The sequence below is a fragment of the Periplaneta americana genome, chromosome 2, assembly GCF_040183065.1.
Source record: "Periplaneta americana isolate PAMFEO1 chromosome 2, P.americana_PAMFEO1_priV1, whole genome shotgun sequence".
NCBI classification, from domain to species: Eukaryota; Metazoa; Arthropoda; class Insecta; order Blattodea; family Blattidae; genus Periplaneta; species Periplaneta americana.
In genome coordinates, this window is record NC_091118.1 from 35,494,759 (window position 1) to 35,514,038 (window position 19,280).

At 36.2% G+C, this 19,280-nt stretch overlaps 1 protein-coding gene across 4 annotated transcripts in view; it reads left to right on the forward strand.

Annotated features, from left to right (window-relative positions):
* The window catches only part of LOC138692225 (bleomycin hydrolase), a 48,659-nt gene that overhangs the window by 12,088 nt on the left and 17,291 nt on the right, over positions 1-19,280 (forward strand). For all 4 annotated transcript variants that reach the window (XM_069815358.1, XM_069815364.1, XM_069815380.1 and 1 more), the window contains exon 6: positions 8,284-8,532. In XM_069815358.1, the coding sequence (XP_069671459.1) occupies positions 8,284-8,532 (249 nt within the window). The remainder of the gene's footprint in view (positions 1-8,283; positions 8,533-19,280) is intronic.

Here is a 19,280-nt window from a genome sequence, read left to right on the forward strand (position 1 = left end):
ATCAGTAATATCCGGAAAGCATTATGTTGTTTGCTGTGACATGGCTGGACATTTAGAGTTTGCTACGGCAAAAGCAGTCTGTCATCCAAGCTAGAGGAAATAACAGCTGATATTGATATTGGAGGTGGTATACAGTAGAGCCCCGATAAGTCGAGCTAATTGGGGCTGAGGCTACCACGAATTACAAAAAAACTCGGATTATACGGAAATATTACTAAATCAAAGGGTAAATCATGAAGAAATATTTAATGAGCACAATAAAGGTTAAACAATACAGTACATACCTGTGTTAGATATGGGCTAACATTTCCAAGTTTCAAAAACACAAGTTACATGAAAACTTCTCAATTTTGTCTCTTTCTGTGCCAATCTCCAATTGTCAATTCACTGACTCCATACTCAGCAGCAAGTTTTTTTTCATGTTTCTCCTTCGTCTAGTCTTTTCAAAGCCTCCAGTTTCACATCAACGGCACAAATTTTCTCTTACTCCTGCTACTCATTGTAATGTACACAATTAAAACATTAAGAAACACACAGTTTAGAAGTAACATACAGTACTGTCTACAATGACAGTCAGCCTGTTATTGGTTTAAAATGTGTATTTTTACTTAAGTGTATTTTAGTTACCACTGTCGCTGGGTAGGGATTACTGTACTGTAACAATATTTTGTGCGAGATCGTGCATATTTGCTTGTTTTCCGCACAGAACCAATACGCGGTAAGTGTGAAATACCACATTCAGTATTCCCAACGTAACACACATAACAATTTCCCTCTTCTTACCGCTTAAGCGCGACATTCATTTTACTGCTTTAGGCTTTTAACATATTATTTTTAGAGATGTTTAACATAGTAATAATTATAAATTGGAAACTTACCACTGTAATTTCACCTAAATTGCAATGTTAATTATTGTTTTTAAATATTTGCAAAAATTAAGTAAAGTCTACTACTCCACGAAACTTATTGCATTCCTGATACAAGTAACATTAAGGAAGCCGTGAAAAAATCAACAAGATTCCAGATGCGGATGTTATTACTGCAATATGTTATATAAATAATTTTGTTAATATATTAAAATGAAAAATAAATCATTACATAACCTTACCGTTTGTTTTAAGTTCGCATTTATAGAACTGGGGGGAAAAAAAAGACAGACGTATATCACGGCCTGCTGGAGTATAGTAAACACAGAAAACATTTTATAGCAACAATGTTGAAGAAAGATATTTTGGTTTTCCGAAGTTGCCGTCATTAAACAGAAACCAAGATGGAGATTTCATTGCAACTAATTAGAAATTCGTCTTTCAGGTATGTAATAACGATCTTCGCACAAAATAATGTACGATATACAAGCGGTATGTTTGTGTTCAGGTTCTCGGAAATTAAAAAAGCTCAACTACGTTTCGCTTTTTCAATCTTTTCCTCAACCATGATAACGTCAACATACCGCTCTTGTAACGTATATTACTATTTATGAAAGGATGGTATGCACTGTACAACTGAAACGTGCAATAAAATTAGTGAAGGGACAACAAAGACACAGCAAGCACACTCCTCAAAACCTAACAATACCTGTCAGTCTGTAATAGAAATGCATTAGCAGTCTGAAGCCAGGGTTTTTTCTGTGCATTATGAACGAAAACCCTAAGTGGGACAGTTTTACCTGTATTGTACATAGAAAATTGAAAGAAAGTTCAAAATGTGACACCTTCGGAAGTGCGAAAAACGTACATTCCAACAACATATAAAAACAGGATTTTACTCTAGTTCCATGTAAAATTTTGTTTTTCTTAAGACCGGCTCGAATTACATGGAACCATGAAATACCGGAGCTCAAATTACCGGTGTTCTGCTATAGTCCGAGAAACTACACATTTCATTGGTACAGAAACATTTCCATTCAATGTTACATTTTCTAAGTTTGCATTCAGTGAAAATCCGCTGAAATTATGTATCTGTCTCAATTATTTTGTAACATGATTAATGGCGTAGCTCAGTTGGCTGAAGCATGTGTCTGCCGATGCGGAGTTGCACTCAGGTATAGGTTCGATTCCCTCTTGGGCTGATTATCTGGTTGAGTTATTTTCCGAGGTTTTCCCCAATTGTAAGGCATATGTGAAATAATTATCGCGAATCCTGTCTCATCTTGCCAAATACCATCTTGCTATTACAATCCCATCGACACTATGGAATGGAATTTAACTGAGGGGGGCACAGATGGCCCAGCACTGCGACCTGTTGAGATCCATTGCGCTAACCCTCGATGTGAAAAGAGTTGCATCCCACAGATCCCCTACGTGCACCGCCCTAACCACATGACTCCCTTAACAACCGGTCCTACAGCCAACAGAATCCATATACCATTCCTGCTTCGGCAACTTCCCCAAGGCCCCCCTGTCGGTCCGAGTTGAAACTCCTCCCCCGAGTACGTCAAACTCGGTTGCCATTGCAGAAGCCATCCAACGTCACTTAACTACATTCCACAAGGACCGGTCGAGAGAGTCAGCAGCTTTGGGAGGCCGCCTGTAGAGTGATCTGAAAAACCAGGAACAGAATGATGAGGAAAAAATGATGGGGGGAGTAGTAGTAGTAGCGAAGTAGCGAAGATGAGTGGAGTTCCAATCACCTGATAAAGTTAACCTGATATTCATCCATAGGAGTGAGGGAAAAACCCCGAGAAAACCTCACCCAGGGAACTCGTCCTGACCGGGAATCGAACCTGGGACCGCTGGGTTCGGAGTTAGACTCACTAACCTCTCAGTCACAACGGTGCCCCATCGATGCTAAATAACCTCATAGTTGATACGTCATCGTTAAATAACCAACTAAAAAAATTGTTTAGTTGTAAATTAAAATAATGAAAATTTAATAATAATAATAATAATAATAATAATAATAATAATAATAATAATAATAATAATAATAATAATAATAATAAATTAAGTTTGAAATCCAGAAATAATCAACATAAACATATTATGACATGGAGACAAATTAACTTGTAAGAAGAAATGATTGGATAAATAAATTTGTCCGTGTGTGTATTTTCATTTGTTGTGATCGATTGCAGAAGGTTCAAGGATGAGAGAAACGTATGTGCACTTAGCCCCATTGTGCTCCCTCCTTAGCAGCATCACTCAAGCCATCCAAGAGGGTGAGTTCGTAAATTCATCGATGGATCCTTCAGTTGCATTGTATATTCAACAAAGTGTTCACAAAAACAAAGAGAAAGTGCATTGTAAATTGAATTGGTTTTAGATTCATCAAATTGTAGGCCGATGTTTTTGATGAATAGTTTGATGAAGTTATTTGAGGTTAGGTTAAAATGGATTATATTTTGGTGCCATAAGCTATATATTCATCATCAGAGTCAAACAGTAATAGTGACTCAGGCAAATTATTGATGATAATGCATTTTATAAAGAAAAATACGTCAAGTTATAGAATTTACAGCAAGATTATTATAACTACAGTCATAATATTATATTTCAGACAATCGAATTGCTCGCTAATCAAACGAAAAACGCTAATTCAGCTTATTATTTGCTGACCTCATGACCATACATCAATTGGTCCATACTTGTGTGAAACCAGGTGGCCCGGGTTCGAATCCTTGTTGGGGAAAGTTACCTGGTTAAGGTTTTTTCCAGGGTTTTCCCTCAACCCAATATGAGCAAATGCTGGGTAACTATTGGTGCTGGACTCTACTCATTTCACCCAGCATTATCACCATTTTTTTAAGTTGGTTATTTAACGACCCTGTATCAACTACTAGGTTATTTAGCATCAATGAGATTGGTGATAGCGAGATGATATTTGGCAAGATGAAGCTGAGGATTCGCCATAGATTACCTGGCATTGACCTTACGGTTGGGGAAAACCTCAGGAAAAAGCCAAACCAGGTAATCAGCCCAAGCGGGGATTGAACTCTCGCCCGAGCGCAACTTCAGACCGGGAGGCAAGCTCCTTAACCAACTGAGCCATGCCAGTGGTTACCTTCATTTTATTCAGATGCTAAATAAGGTGAGATTTGATACAACATCAAAAATAACCCACTAAATAAATAATACATCAATTGAATTTATTGGATTCTTTCTTGCTGAATTTATGAACTCACCCAGATACTGGACGAACTTCAGGATTTTCGAGATTAGAGTGCTTCTGATAATGGCCATTTTAGGCCGAAAATTCTATAATACAATCTCTTAATTTTGCTACAATGGGACAATGACGATACTTGCCCTGTTGACAGTCTGAATTATCAACTAAACCCATTGTATGTAAGATTTTTTAATTGTACAGTTTCGAGTTTTTGTTAAAATTGTTGTAATTAGTTACTGTTTGTAGCATTTATTAAATTTCTCTGTTAAAGTCCAGTGAAAAATGTGATGGATTTTAAATCTTGATTACACACCTTTAACACTTCATATCACTTAAGATTTAGTTATAAAACAACTTTCTAATGTAAAATTGAAATTAATATGGTAAATTACCTGAGATGACTAGTTTCGACTGCGCTGTTAATCATCTTCAACACTAGTGAGGTCAGTGGCGGCTCGTGAATTTGTGGATTGGGAGAGCTGCGGTAGATTTCGGTACATACAAATTTCACTTCTTGATACCATTACTAATAAGTATAGGACAAAAATAAATGCACTACATATTGAAAAACCAAAACTTCCTGACTTAGTTGGGAGATGTCTGTAGGACCATTTGCTAATCCCTAAGAAAAACTAATACCATCGATTTCAGTCTGAATTGTCTTAGAATAACCTTAAACAGTGACATGTTCCAAATGATTTTTGAGAGGCTCGTTTAGATTACTCACGAATTGTAGCAACCCACGAAACACATCAGGGTTCTTCGAATCGTTTTTTCATCATATCCCCTAAGGGGAAGTTCATATTGGCCACAAAATTTGATACAATCAATTTTCTTTTTTAAATAATTTCACGATTTTTTATCACTTCTTGATTGTGTTTGAGAATGTTTGTTCTGTTCGTTTCACTTAATTGCACAGCAGTATGAGTTGTGTATGAAACAACATTTTTCAGGTGAGACTGCGAAGATTCATGCATTTTGCTTTTTAGGGGCAAATGTCCTAAATCTGTCACACCACTCCTAGACCATGCAGTATCACCACCGAAGAGGAGGCAAGGAAAACAAAATACAGATTTTTTTTGTTCACATCCACATAACCACAAGTGCTTAGCGTAAATTTCATTGTTATACTTCCTTACATATATGCACTATTTCGGCTGGATGAAGCTTAAGTAAGATTTAAGTCGGGTAACTGACGACCCTTTAATTTCACTTCATTACATCAATATTCTCCGCAAGGGAAAATTGAGAAAAATAAAATTAATATTCTGTAATTCACACACACTCATGCTTGCACATTTGCACTGGTTAAGTTACGGTATTAAGACGTCACACCAAAGCAACACTCAGATATACTGATGGTCAACAATTTTCTAAAACTGGAAAACTGGAAAAGAAGTCTCTTTCGTATTTTACGTGCTATATCAAAAGGATTCTACTCGTGCAATCATTTTGAGTTAAGGCAAATATTAGGTTCTGCTGGAGGCTGGATATATACGTAATAATAAGGCAAAAGAGAATATTAATTGCGTTATATTAACTCGATAAGATTCTACAACAATAAGTATGTGAAAAGAAAATAAAAATTTTGTCATTAAGTTTCAAGGGAATAGAGAATCCATTTGATGCAGCATTACAATAGCGGTGTGGGAGGAGAGGAAAGATCCCTTGTGGCCTGGCTCTGCAAGCCACTGCAGCGAGATATAGGTTTTAAACAGCGGCAGTTTCCCTCTGCTTCCCTTCACCTCTCTACTCCCTGACCATGCAAGACACACTCTCTATGAGCTGACCACCCTGCAGATCCCAGGACGACTTTGAATGCAGTGTCAATTCCAATGCAGTCAACGCGCAAAAAGATTATGCATAAGATAATAGTACATATTCCTGGCCAGATGAAATATAAAGCAATTTACCAATAAAAGCTGTAACAATTCTTCTACAAATTAAAATAAATATTATTTTTATTTTCCTATCAAAGCAGGGAGTGCTGCAGCTCCGCAGCTCTTATGGACGAGCCGCCCCTGAGTGAGGTCCATGTTTGTTTTCGGTTGTTACGGAATTTGTTTGAGTGGTGATGGATGATTTTGTATTCGATAGTATGGAGTCAAATAGGATGTGTGTGCTGAAATTTTATTGTGTATTGAGGATGTGTTGTGGATGTGTCTGTATTTCATACTGTTCTAGCTTATTTAATTTCTGGTTTTTCGGTTAAATATGTAGGATCTGCATGTTTGTTTCTATGTTGCTGTAGTTATGGTTAGTGTTTGTGCTGTGTTCTGCGTATGTGGAGATATTGCGTGGTTTGGTTATGACTAGAGTCGACGGCAGCTTGGAAGGGGGTTGGCTGCTATATGCGCCATAGCATTTCTGGCCTGAGACGTCACAAGCTTGTATTGTAGGACCAATCAGGATCAGTCTGTAACAAGTGCTTCCCGAGTTCATTTGTACACGGGTGAGTTTAGTTTAGTTGGTTATTTAACGATGCTGTATCAACTACTAGGTTATTTAGCGTCGATGAGATTGGTGATAGCAAGATGATATTTGGCGTGATGAGCCGAGGATTCGCCATAGATTACCTTGCATTCACATTACAGTTGGGGAAAACCTCGTAAAAAACCCAACCAAGTAATCAGCCCAAGCTGGGGTCGAACCCGCACCCGAACGCAACTTCAGACCGGCAGCAAGCGCCTTAACCAACTGAGCCATGCCAGTGGCTTTCACGTGTGAGTGTTTCAATATATTGCATAAGTGAAACTAACATATACTGTGTGTAAGATAAATAAATGGAAGGAGAAACTGTAAAAAGACAAGTACTGCACAGGTAGATGTGGGAAATAGTGTTTAAGATGCATAATTATTTTATAAACGTTGACGAGCAGAATGCTGCCAGCCATCGCAGTGCTGGCTGCAACATTGCCAATGTGCAAGAAATGACTGCAGAAGTATGTGGTGTGGGTTTGTGAGCCGTGCAAAGAATTGCTAGTGAAGAAAAGAGGGTTCGTTTGGTCTCATGCTTACAGTAATCAATGACGAGGGTCATTATTATTTTTTTGGGAATTTAAATTCTCTTGAGCCCTATTTATACTGCATGTGCGCGTGAAGTATGATATTCTTGTATGCTTCCTTGCTCACTCTCTCTCAATGAAAACTCTAGCAGACAAGATGCCGTCGACTCTAACAGTACAGTCGAAACTAGCCAACTAATAGTACATTATGCAACGAGCCTATAATGATAGTAATTAAGACGCGAGGATGTTTATGAAACGAGCGCAAGCGAGTTTCATAATTTTCATATGAGCGTTTTAATTACCATTATAGGCAAGTTTCATACGACTTTTTATGCTCGACCATATTTCTAACTTGAAATTATTCATAACTATTCATGTTATTCTTATGTGAATGGGAAGGGAACTGACCGTGTGCAATCTCGTAAATTGTGACCTATGCGCAGACGCGAAAGTATTGATTTTTTCCCCGAAACGAATGTCGACGACCTTGATATAATCTCGAGAGTAAGATAAACGTTAAACTAGATATAACCTTGAAATTGAATTCGACATTGAAAAACGAGATGACAAATTGAATTTATTTGAATATTATTTACAATTAACGCTAATTATTATAGTAACAGAACATAACCTTCTGCGACAATATTGGATTTCCAGCCTGCGTAATGTTTTGCTAGTTGTCTTTCGATTGCATATCCGAGAATAATCGAAAACCTGAACTTTAATGAATAGGTGTACTTTAATGACATGCATTAAAGGACTGCTACCAGGTGTGTAATTACTACATTTCGGCATGGTCGAGCATAAAGTATTTTACCATATTACTTTCAATTTAAGACTAGAAAGTTGTTTTTATAACTAAGTCTAAAGTGATGGATTTATTAATTTTTTTTTTATTAAACTTGAAGTGGTAATGATAAGGGGTGATATTTCTTGTAATACATACTTCTGTTCTAAGTTATAACTTAAAGGTAGATGTTTATGTATTATTAGATTTTATTTTTGGAAAGAATTACTATAACCTGGGTTTAAATGAATAGGTTGTCGTAATTTCATAACATTTGCAGTTTTCTGAACCTAATTAATGGGATAATCGAAATTGTACTGTATACCTGTAATTTGACGGTCAGTTGTTTGATTATTAGACATAATGAATGAATATATGTTGCAGCTTCGCGAATATACCAAAGATCTACGTAATCTGGTCTCAGAAGGTGTAAGTGATGGAGAAATTAGATCACGAATTGAACAGCAGATGGCAGATGTATATCGGATTGTTGGAATATGCCTTGGAATTCCTCCAGAGACGTTCTCGTGGGAGTACTACGATAAAACGAAACAGTTCAACTCAGTTGGACCAGTAACACCTCTAGATTTCTACGTAAAATATGTGAAACCATATTATAACGTAGATGACAAGGTGAGTTCTCATATAAAACACTATACTGCGGTAAAGCTTTAAGAATGATAAAAATATTAGTGTGACTTCTTTCTGAAGGGAAATAAATCCTTCATAGATAAATGTTAAATGTTATGTTTTATTTAACGACACTTGCAACTGCAGAGGTTATATCAGCGTCGCCGGATGTGCCAGAATTTTGTCCCGCAGGAGTTCTTTTACATGCCAGTAAATCTACTGACATGAGCCTGTCGCATTTAAGCACACTTAAATGCCATCGACCTGGCCCGGGATCGAACCTGCAACCTTGGGCATAGAAGGCCAGCACTATACCAACTCGCCAACCAGGTCGACTTCATAGATAGATGAGATGATACATTATAGTAACGTTTCATATCTTAGCACAGCTAAACACCACTGTGGTCTAGTGGCTAGAGTTCTGGATTCATAATCCTGAGACCTGGGTTCGATCCCCAGCATACTTCCCATTTATGACTTGTGTTGAGCAAGTCTGTATCTAGGTAACATAGGGCTTTTCTCTGGGAGCTCTAGTTCCCTTGTGGCATCTCAACATCTCAGTTATCATCTCATTTCATAAACCTTAGACAAGCCTCCTATGGCACACCCTGATTAGTGACTGTGTGGGTAAATTGGTCTGCACAACTAGCTTCTTCATATGGGGTCTAGTACTCGCCATTAGTTAAAAAAAATATATATATACTTAGCACATCCTCTATTTGGAGGGAAGTAAAACCAAGAGACTCAGGTTGTACATTTGTACATTCAGGATGTGAATTGAGTACCTCCGTGAAATAAGGTTGGATGTAACACCTGAACAACATACAGTAGCGTGCAAATTAATCCGAACAACGTAATTACTTATGCAAAAACATTCAAACGGGATAAAAAAGGATCTAAGACATATCTCAGTAATCTATGTGGCCTCCCTTGTTCCTAATAACAGCTCTGAGACGATTTGGCATGGATTCCACTAATTTCCCACAAATATTCTTCATTTCTTCATCGCAAAACCATACACCAATGAGGGCAGAAATCATTTTCTCCTTTGTAGAACAATCCATTTTTTGCATTCTTCTTTTGCAAATTGACCACAAGTTCTCAATGGGGTTGATGTCGGGTGAGTTGCCTGGCCAGGGGAGTACCTGAATATTCTTCTTGTTGAAGAATTCTGTAGTTTTTCGAGACGTATGGCATGGTGCCAGGTCTTGTTGGAACACACCTCTGCCAGCCGGAAATGATTTTTGCAGCTGGGGTACGATTCTGGTTTCCAATAAGTGAATATATTTGTCAGAATTCATCATTCCCTTGATAGGTATTAATGTTCCAGGCCCTTCATGTGTAAAACAATCCCAAAACATTACTTTAGGGGGGTATTTAGGTGCTTGTTGGAGATGAGCTGCTGTTACTTTTTCGGATCCTTTCCGTACGTAAGAAACACGGTGGCCGTGGACCTCGAAATGAGACTCATCAGAAAAAAGTATGTACATTCTTCCAGTCATTCACTGTCCAGGTCCACACCTGTGGAGTAACGGTTAGCAAGTCTAGCCGTGAAACCAGGTGGCCCGGGTTCAATTCCCGGTCGGGGCAAGTTACCTGGTTGAGGTTTTTTCCGGGGTTTTCCCTCAACCCAATATGAGCAAATGCTGGGTAACTTTCGGTGCTGGACCCCGGACTCATTTCACCAGCACTATCATTTTCATCTCATTCAGACGCTAAATAACCTAAGCTGTTGATAAAGCGTCGTAAAATAACCTACTAAAATAAAAAAAAAAAATCACTGTCCAGTGTTGATATAATTTTGCCCACATTAAGCGTTTTTTGCACATAACAGGGGCTAGCAGTTGCTTCTTAATAGGCTTACGAGCCCTTCGTCCAGCTTCCAAAAGCCTACGCCGCACTGTTGTGACGTGAATATTCGCCCCAGTGGTAGCCATTAACTCGCGGGTTAAGTCGACAGCAGTTAGTCTAGGATTTAATTTACTTTTCCTGACAATTAAACGATCATCTGCAGGTGAAGTCTTCCTTTTCCGGCCACAGTTTCCTTTTTTCTGGGGTGTGATGGATCCAGTCTCCCTGTATCGTTTTATGATCGAATTAACAGTAGCCAAACCGATGTGACATTCTGCAGCAATTTGCCTCTGTGTCATAGAAGAATGCTCTGCTAATGTTATAATTTTAGACCATTTTCGTGGAGTTGTATCCATTTGTGAAGACGACAGAATGTACACAGGATTGCAGTATTAAGTCTTCAACACAACTGAAATGCTTATAAATACAAAACGACAGGCAAAATGTCTCATATTATAAAAAAAATAATAACGACAGACCTTCAACAATGGAATTACACGTACTACAGATGTCAATTAAAGCGGTATGAGCAGCTGTGAGGCCAACAATGACAGAAAATGTAAAAATATGTCGTGTTCGGATTAATTTGCACGCTACTGTATTACATCCAACTTTTTCCATGGAGATACTCAATTTATAAAAAAGATGAAAATCCGAGTATAGCTTCGTTTCAAAGGAAAATAAAAGCCAAGGGATTCTTTTCGTAGATTTACAGTGATTACTTTTAAAAACAATGAAAATTGTAACATGTTTTCTTTTTGGAGGGACTCTTTTCGTAGATTTAAACTGATGTAGTTTTAAAAACCGTGGAAGTTCTGGCAGAGCTTCCTTTTGAAAGAAGTAAAACTCATGGACTCAGGTTGTATATTTAGAGTGATCATTTTTAAAAGTGATAAAAAATTCCAGCAATATTTCCTTTTCAAAGGAAGTAAAACCAAGTACTCTTTTCGTGATTTAGGATGAAGGATTTTTAAAAATAAGAACGGAATCATAGCATAACTTCTTTTTGTAGATCTAGATTGATGAATTTTTGGAAATGTTGAAGTCTTAGCAGGGCTTCCGATGGAAGGAAAATAAAATCCATGGACTCAGTAACTTGAGGGTGATAATTTTTAAAAACTACAAAAAATCCTTGCATGCCTTCCTTTTAAAATGATGTAAAGTCCAGGGACTCATCGTAATTTAGGGTGATGATGACGACTTAAAAAAAAAAAAAAATACTATTGTAACTTCTTTTTGGAGGGACTGTCTTCTTAGATTCAGAGTCTGTATATTTTAAACTATGAAAGTCTCGTAGGGTCTTCTTTTGAGAGAAATTAAAATCCAAAGATTCTTACCATAGAATTAGGGTGAAGGATTTTAAAAACAAAAAAATCTTAGTATAACTTGTTTTCTGGTGGACTCTTTGTAGATTTTAATTTTTAAAAACAATGAAGTCCACAACTGTGGAGTAATGGTTAGTATGCCTACTTTAAGAAACGGGCCTGGGTTCAAATCCTGGTTGAGACAGATTGATGTATATTTAAGATTGATGGACATTTATTCTAGCATGTCTTCTTTTTGCAGGAAAGTAAAACCAAACGACTCCTGTCATATATTTAAGTTGATGTATATTTTAAAAATTATGAAAATTTCTAGCATGGCTTCTTTCTGAAGAGAAGTGAAGTCAAAGGGCTGTTGATGTAGATTTAAGATGATGAATTTTTTAAAATGGCTATTACACTTTTACTACGTCATGCTACTTTTTACCAATAAAACAGTACGAAACGACATTTTCAACCAATCATGGCTGCTTATCCTACAATTTTTACCACTTCCCTAGCATTTGTTTGTTTTCATCACCTCCCTAGCATTCGTTTCTTTGTTTGGCAACATTGTACTTTCAATAATTGTATGTTTTAAAATGATTCATGTTTATTTCATCATCCTTAATTAAAACTTTTCTATCATTTATCTTGTTTATATTATTTAGGTTATGTTACAGCTCCTGCTGTATGAGATTATGGATAGTCACATATCACAGATTGTTTAATATATAATATTGATAATTGAAGTGGGATGTAACTGTTTTAATAAAAAATGAACAATCAGCAAAGCCTTCTTGACTAGTGTTTCTCCATAGATTTCAATGAAGATTGTATAGTTGGCACAACTGGTAACAAGAGAACAGCTCATCAGTCGGGCTGGGTAGTGTAGTCGGTATAGTGCTGACCTTCTGTGCTCGAGGTTATAGGTTCGATCCCAGCCGAGGTCGATGGCATTTAAGTGTGTTTAAATGCGACAAACTCATGTCAGTAGATTTACTGGCATTGAAAAGAACTCCAGCACAAAATTCCGGCACACTGACAACACTGATATAACCTCTGCAGTTGCGAGCGTCGTTAAATAAACCATAATTTTTTTTAACAGCTCATCATAACACACTACAGTCGCCTAGCAAAATATTTGTAATGTTGAGATGGTATAATAATACATTTTCAAGACAGTGTAGTTGTAGTAAGTCAGTTAATATTCTATTGTATTAGAGTACTTTATTTCTTCTGATCTTTTTATACTTTCTTCTAATCATGTAATAGTCAATTACATCCCACTCGAGTTTTGATTTTCTCTAGATAAATCAAAACATCTAGTTAGATTGCTGTAGATAAAAATGCAGCAAAATTCCCTTTTGAAATACTATTAAGCCAATAGTTTTTTGTAGTTGTAGTTTTATTTTATGTATTTTTAAGAACAATAAACGTTCCGGCATCTCGTCTTTTTGAAAGGACGTGAAGCCGAAAGTCTGGTTCAAAGTGATAGACTTTAAGAAGAATCAAATCTTTCAGTTCAAATCCTGGAGAATGGATCTTGGAAAGGTATTCGACAGATAGAGCATACTTTGCTTTCTCTGATGATGGAGGTTGTATGTAACTTTAAAATGTAGCATGTTTTTTAATTCCTGACATGGTGCAAGACCCAAAAATTTCGCACCACATTGAACATTGTACAGGGTGTTCGGAAAGTCACTGTGCACATATAACAGAAGTCGGAAATGACATCCGTGAGTGGCTATACAAGCCTGAACCCGCTTAATTTTATTGGAATACACTTTCTGCAGATCTGATTGTGTTATGCTTCTTCTGTACGCAGTTATTACAGTTTCTTTTAAGTCACAAAGCATGCATGGGTAGTTACAATACACTACAGAGTTGCTGCTCCTCACAGATAAAAGTCCACAGCATAGAGTAGAAACGTTCAGCACTTCTCTTTGTATAGTTTAAGTGGTCTTTCAATTGATGGAAATTTCTCAATAGATCGACAAGGAGGTACAGTTGTTTCTGGGAATTTTTCAGCAAATGTCTCCTGCACTGAATCTGTGTATTTATCACCTTGTCGAAGACGTGTTCAACAAGAAAAGCACGTCCTCAATTGATATACAGTATATATATATATATATTTGTCAGCCAACTTTACAGTTCACAGTTATGATGGACCTTCACATTTCTGCTTTTTGATCCACCATCCCTTTAATACATACCACTCTTTTCTATTAATATATTCATTTGCCAAGTATTTCCTGATTACTTCCTATTCCTGTTTTAAATCAATTGTTATCTATTCTTCCCCATCTATTCTATTCTCTCTCTCATACCTAGACTGTCTACCTTCCATTTCTCGCTTTCCTATTTAATATTGCATATTCCCTTCCTTAATAATTTATATTATTTATTTATTTTATTCTCTATTTTCAAATTACCATAAATATAAACATCTTGCAGATAATTATATTTTTGTCCCTTTTGCGGTTGAAACGTTTGGATAATGTTGTAGTGAAGCCAAAGCTCTCATCTCCACCATAGGCAGAAGTTTAGTACAGCTTTCTGGGGACCCTCGAAGCAGTCAATATCTACGTCAGTGCATTGGTATCGCCATTCAGCGTGGTAATGCTACAAGTATTCTGGTGTCCTTCCCCGAGTCCTCTTATTTAGATGAGATTTTCTTCCTTTAATTATTCTATTTATTTGTATTTTATTATAGAGAACCTCAGATGTTCTATTACTTTTAAATTGTGGATTTAAATTTTAGTATAGAACTTAAATTTTACTATTACAGTACTATTATTATTACTATTATATTATGAAGGTTTACCATAAGCAAAATAGCCAAAAAAAAAAATTACCTACTCTTAATCATTATTTTCCAGCTATTTTCTCCGAAATTAATTGTTTACTTTTCCCATTTCTCTATTTTACAACACATCATTTACTATTTCCCTACTATTTGTTTACGTATTTAACTTTTTCTCTTCACTTCACTCCTAAATTTTCTCTTTCATTACCTCTTTCCATAAATTTATTTCTATAATACTCCTATGGTTATAGTACCCCTGATACAACTCCCAACCCACAACATTGAAAAACATGAAATATCTAATTCACTTTCACTTAATTACACTTCCAATTTCTCTCTCTTCCACTTCACATTTGTTCAGATGATCTTTCACTTCAATTTTCCTTTTATTCATTGTTTATATGTCTATCTTACTACACTATCTTCTTCACTTAACACTTTCTTCTCTATTTCTATTCTATCACTTTTGCCACCCCTGACTTTCTTGCACTCACTTTTTAGCACTCTTCTTTCTCGCCAGTTCCATTCTCCTCACTATTCTGTTCTCCATTTCACCATTTAATAACCTCTCCAAAGCCCTATCTATTCTGTCCTCACAATCATTAATATCTAGTAGTCGCTTCGTTCCTTTGCACATTCTTATCATGTCTTCTTTTGTATTTCCTCCATTAGTCTTGTCTATGTTCCTGTCCTCGGACACTTCCAGCTGCTTCCATAATAGTCTTCAATTGAAAGAACCATAATTAAAAACTTAATTGAACAACTAAACACTACACTAGTATCGCTTTTTCAATAGTTGTTTACCAATTGAACTAAAACAGTTAAATGTCGCGATACTGTAACAAATGAATAGAAAAAGTCACACAACAATGAACAGTCAGTTCTACCTATACATGTTGCATTACTATTAACCAGAGTGCTACATTGGAGTTAAATCGCTCGCTTGAACTCGGTCGAGTGTCGCACCCTCGAGTGAGATACGATCGGTTGTGATACACTCGTAATAAATAGAAGCACAGTACAAGGTCATTTCACCGACATGTCTTATCTTGTATGGAAGGCGACATATAAGATACACATATGGTGTGTGGATAAGCTTCAGGGCTTCTACCGCGTTGTCTTGGTGTTATTGGCTGACGTTTCGACCGCTGTGTTGTGGCCATCTTCAGAGCAGTTGTTGGATAAGGAAATAGTCTGCCAGCTCTTATATATATAGTAGTCTCGATGAGGGGAGTACTTGCTGTGATAGGTCGTAGGTTCTCCTTCTGGCATCTGATTGGTCCTACGTTGTCCAATCCGGTTGAGGTCTGTATGAAGGGGAGTATTCATATTAAATACTGGCCCTCATAAGGTCCAAAAGAGTGACCTTGAACCTTGTCCGATGTCCGGATGAAGGGGGGGGCGCCGCGTACATGTGGAGACCTGGTTTCTCGTTCCTAAGTATAGAAACCAGGTCTCCACATGTACGCTGTGCCCCCCTTCATCCGGACATCAGGCACGGTATCAAGGTCACTCTTTCGGACCTTATGAGGGCCAGTATTTAATATGAATACTCCCCTTCATACAGACCTCAACTGGATTGGACAACGTAGGACCAATCAGATGCCAGAAGGAGAACCTACGACCTATCACAGCAAGTACTCCCCCCATCGAGACTACTATATATATATATATATATATATAAGAGCTGACAGACTATTTCCTTATCCAACAACTGCTCTGAAGATGGCCACAACACAGCGGTTGAAACGTCAGCCAATAACACCAAGACAACGCGGTAGAAGCCCTGAAGCTTATCCACACACCATGTTCACCAGCCGCGGAAGCCTACGCGAACAAGATACACATATGTTTTGCTCACATGGTAAAAATAAGGCTTTATTTTCTGCGTTTATGGCAAACGCTTAATGGAACAGTCAATGGAACGTACCAAAACAGGAACATGAAGTTATAAATAAAATACTATGAAAAATTTCGATATACAGTTATTATTGCTAATTAATAATTATTCAATATTTGATTTACCACATATAATATGATAGGTCCATACATAGTGTTCCGCCTATATACTGCGACAATGTAGAAACGTTTTACAAAATATTATTGATATAGCAGTAGATTAATAACAATATTAGTACAGAGATAACATCACAGAAAATATAGGCCTAATAAAACGAATAATCATGCTGCACAACTGTTACAGACGCAAAGATTGATACACTAATTATTAGAGATTATTATTATTATTATTATTATTATTATTATTATTATTATTATTATTATTATCAGGGAAAGGATTTATATGTAAATACATATTTACTTATAAAGCTAATATAATTTATATTTTGCATTATCTTTATGTTTCACAATGTGTAGGGTTGAAAAATCCTACTTTTATTTTCCATATTTTTCCATATTTTAGAGTTTAGTACATATTTTCGTTAATTTCCATATATTTTCCATATTTCATATAAAACAGTCCATATTATATTAGGTTTAACAATAAAACAAAACAAAATTCCATTAACTTTTAAAAATACATTTCAACAATAGAGATTTAAACACATGTTCAGTAATCCCTTTAACATCAGAGTTATTTGAAAATTAGCAGTCCTATCAACAATGGGAAAGTAAGTTACAAAACTGTATTAATTTAATTTAAAATTTTTAACAGACTTCAGTTGTGCAGCTCAACAGTTAAATGCCAGTCAGAGTACACATAGGTTCAGTTTTGTAAATCATACTATAAAGACGGTAAATATGCCAAAAGTACGTCATTCAGTCAATTTAAAATCAAAACTAACAAGTTACATTTCAGAATTTAAAGAAGATGGTTTATCAACTGACAATAAAATATTATTTTGTAATTTGTGTCAGTGTGCAGTATCATCTACACAAAAGTTCCTGGTGCAACAACACATTACAACTAGTAAACATCAGGCCAACAAACAACTAAATTCCAAGCAGAGACAATTGTTTTTAACACAACCAACAACATCGAATGTAAGATCTGAGTTTAACATCGACCTGTGCCGTTCTCTCATCTCTGCTGATATTCCTCTCTACAAACTAAAGAATAAGGTCTTCAGGGAATTCCTTGAAAAATATACTCAACATACAATCCCGGATGAGTCAACACTTAGGAAGACGTATGCTCCATCCATCTACGATGAGACAATACAGAAGATAAGAGATGAAATTAAAGATAGTTCAATTTGGGTTTCCATTGATGAGACTCCCGACAAAGAAGGTAGACTTGTTGGTAATGTAGTTATCGGTTTGTTAAGTGAACAATATTCTGAACGAATTCTTTTACATTGTGATGTTCTAGAAAAGTGCAATAACAAAACTATAGTTAAACTGTTCAACGAAGCTATGGGTATCCTGTGGCCAAAGGGTATTATGTACGATAATGTGTTATTCTTTATTAGCGATGCTGCCCCTTATATGGTCAAAGCTGGACAAGCATTATCTGTTGTATATCCTAAATTGACTCATTTTACTTGTGTGGCGCATGCATTTCATCGTGTGGCAGAAGTGGTCAGAGACAATTTCCCTAAAGTAGATTTGTTGATTTCATCAGTGAAAAAAGTATTTCTCAAAGCTCCCAGTAGAGTTAACGTGTTGAAAGAAATGTACCCTGAAATTCCATTGCCACCAAAGCCAATTTTAACTAGATGGGGTACATGGCTAGAAGCAGTTGAATATTATGCCGAACATATAGACTCTATTAACAATGTTCTCCTTGTATTGGACTCTGAAGATGCAGTCTCAATTGATACTGCGAAAACAGTTACCTGTGACATAAGTGTGAAGAATGACTTAGCTCACATTCAGCATACATTTTCATGCATCATAAAAACGCTCAAAAGTCTCCAAAATAGGCACCTTTCACTATCTGAAAGTTTTGAAATTATAAATAGTACTGTGGAACAACTGAATCGTGGTAGAGGTAAAGTTGCAGATGCAGTAAGAGCTAAGGTGGACACTGTACTTTCAAAAAACCCTGGATATGAAGAACTACAAAAGGTTGTTGCTGTGATGAGTGGTGAATCAACAGTGAAGATTAACTTGGACTTATCCCCAGCAGACATTGTGAAATTGAATTATGTACCAGTTACTTCTTGTGACGTCGAACGCTCTTTTAGTCAGTATAAATCTATCCTCAGAGACAATAGAAGAAGATTCACTTTTCAGCACTTGAAAGAAATGTTTGTAACCTATTGTTATGGTAACAGACAATAAAAATTGTGTTTTGTTGAAACTACATTGGAAGATAAGGTACGTCCATTATATTTTTTGTTTAGTTTGATTAAAATGTACCAATATTTAACGTACATAGTCATTTTTTTATAATTTTAAGTCCATATTTAATTCCATATTTTGGTAAAAATCCATATTTAATTCCATATTTTGGTAAAAATAACTACATATATATTTACATATTTCATATATTTTTAGTCCATATAAATCCGTTCCCTGATTATTATTATTATTATTATTAGAAAACTTGATACAGTTCTTGCATTATCGTGATTGTGTTCTCCGTTTATAATAATTACATTTACATCCAATAACATCTATCAGATGTGGCTGAAACAAAATCACTCCTGTGTGTGGGGGGAAAAAAAAAGGAAAAAAAAAAAAAAAAAACATTTACCTACAACATTTATATCACATTTTAAAGCAAGTTTTGTAGTTGTACTATGGAGAGGTTAGTCAAACACTGCAAAGTTTTGAAATGATAAACATCTATGATGTTACTACACAGTTCATCACTGTAACAAGAA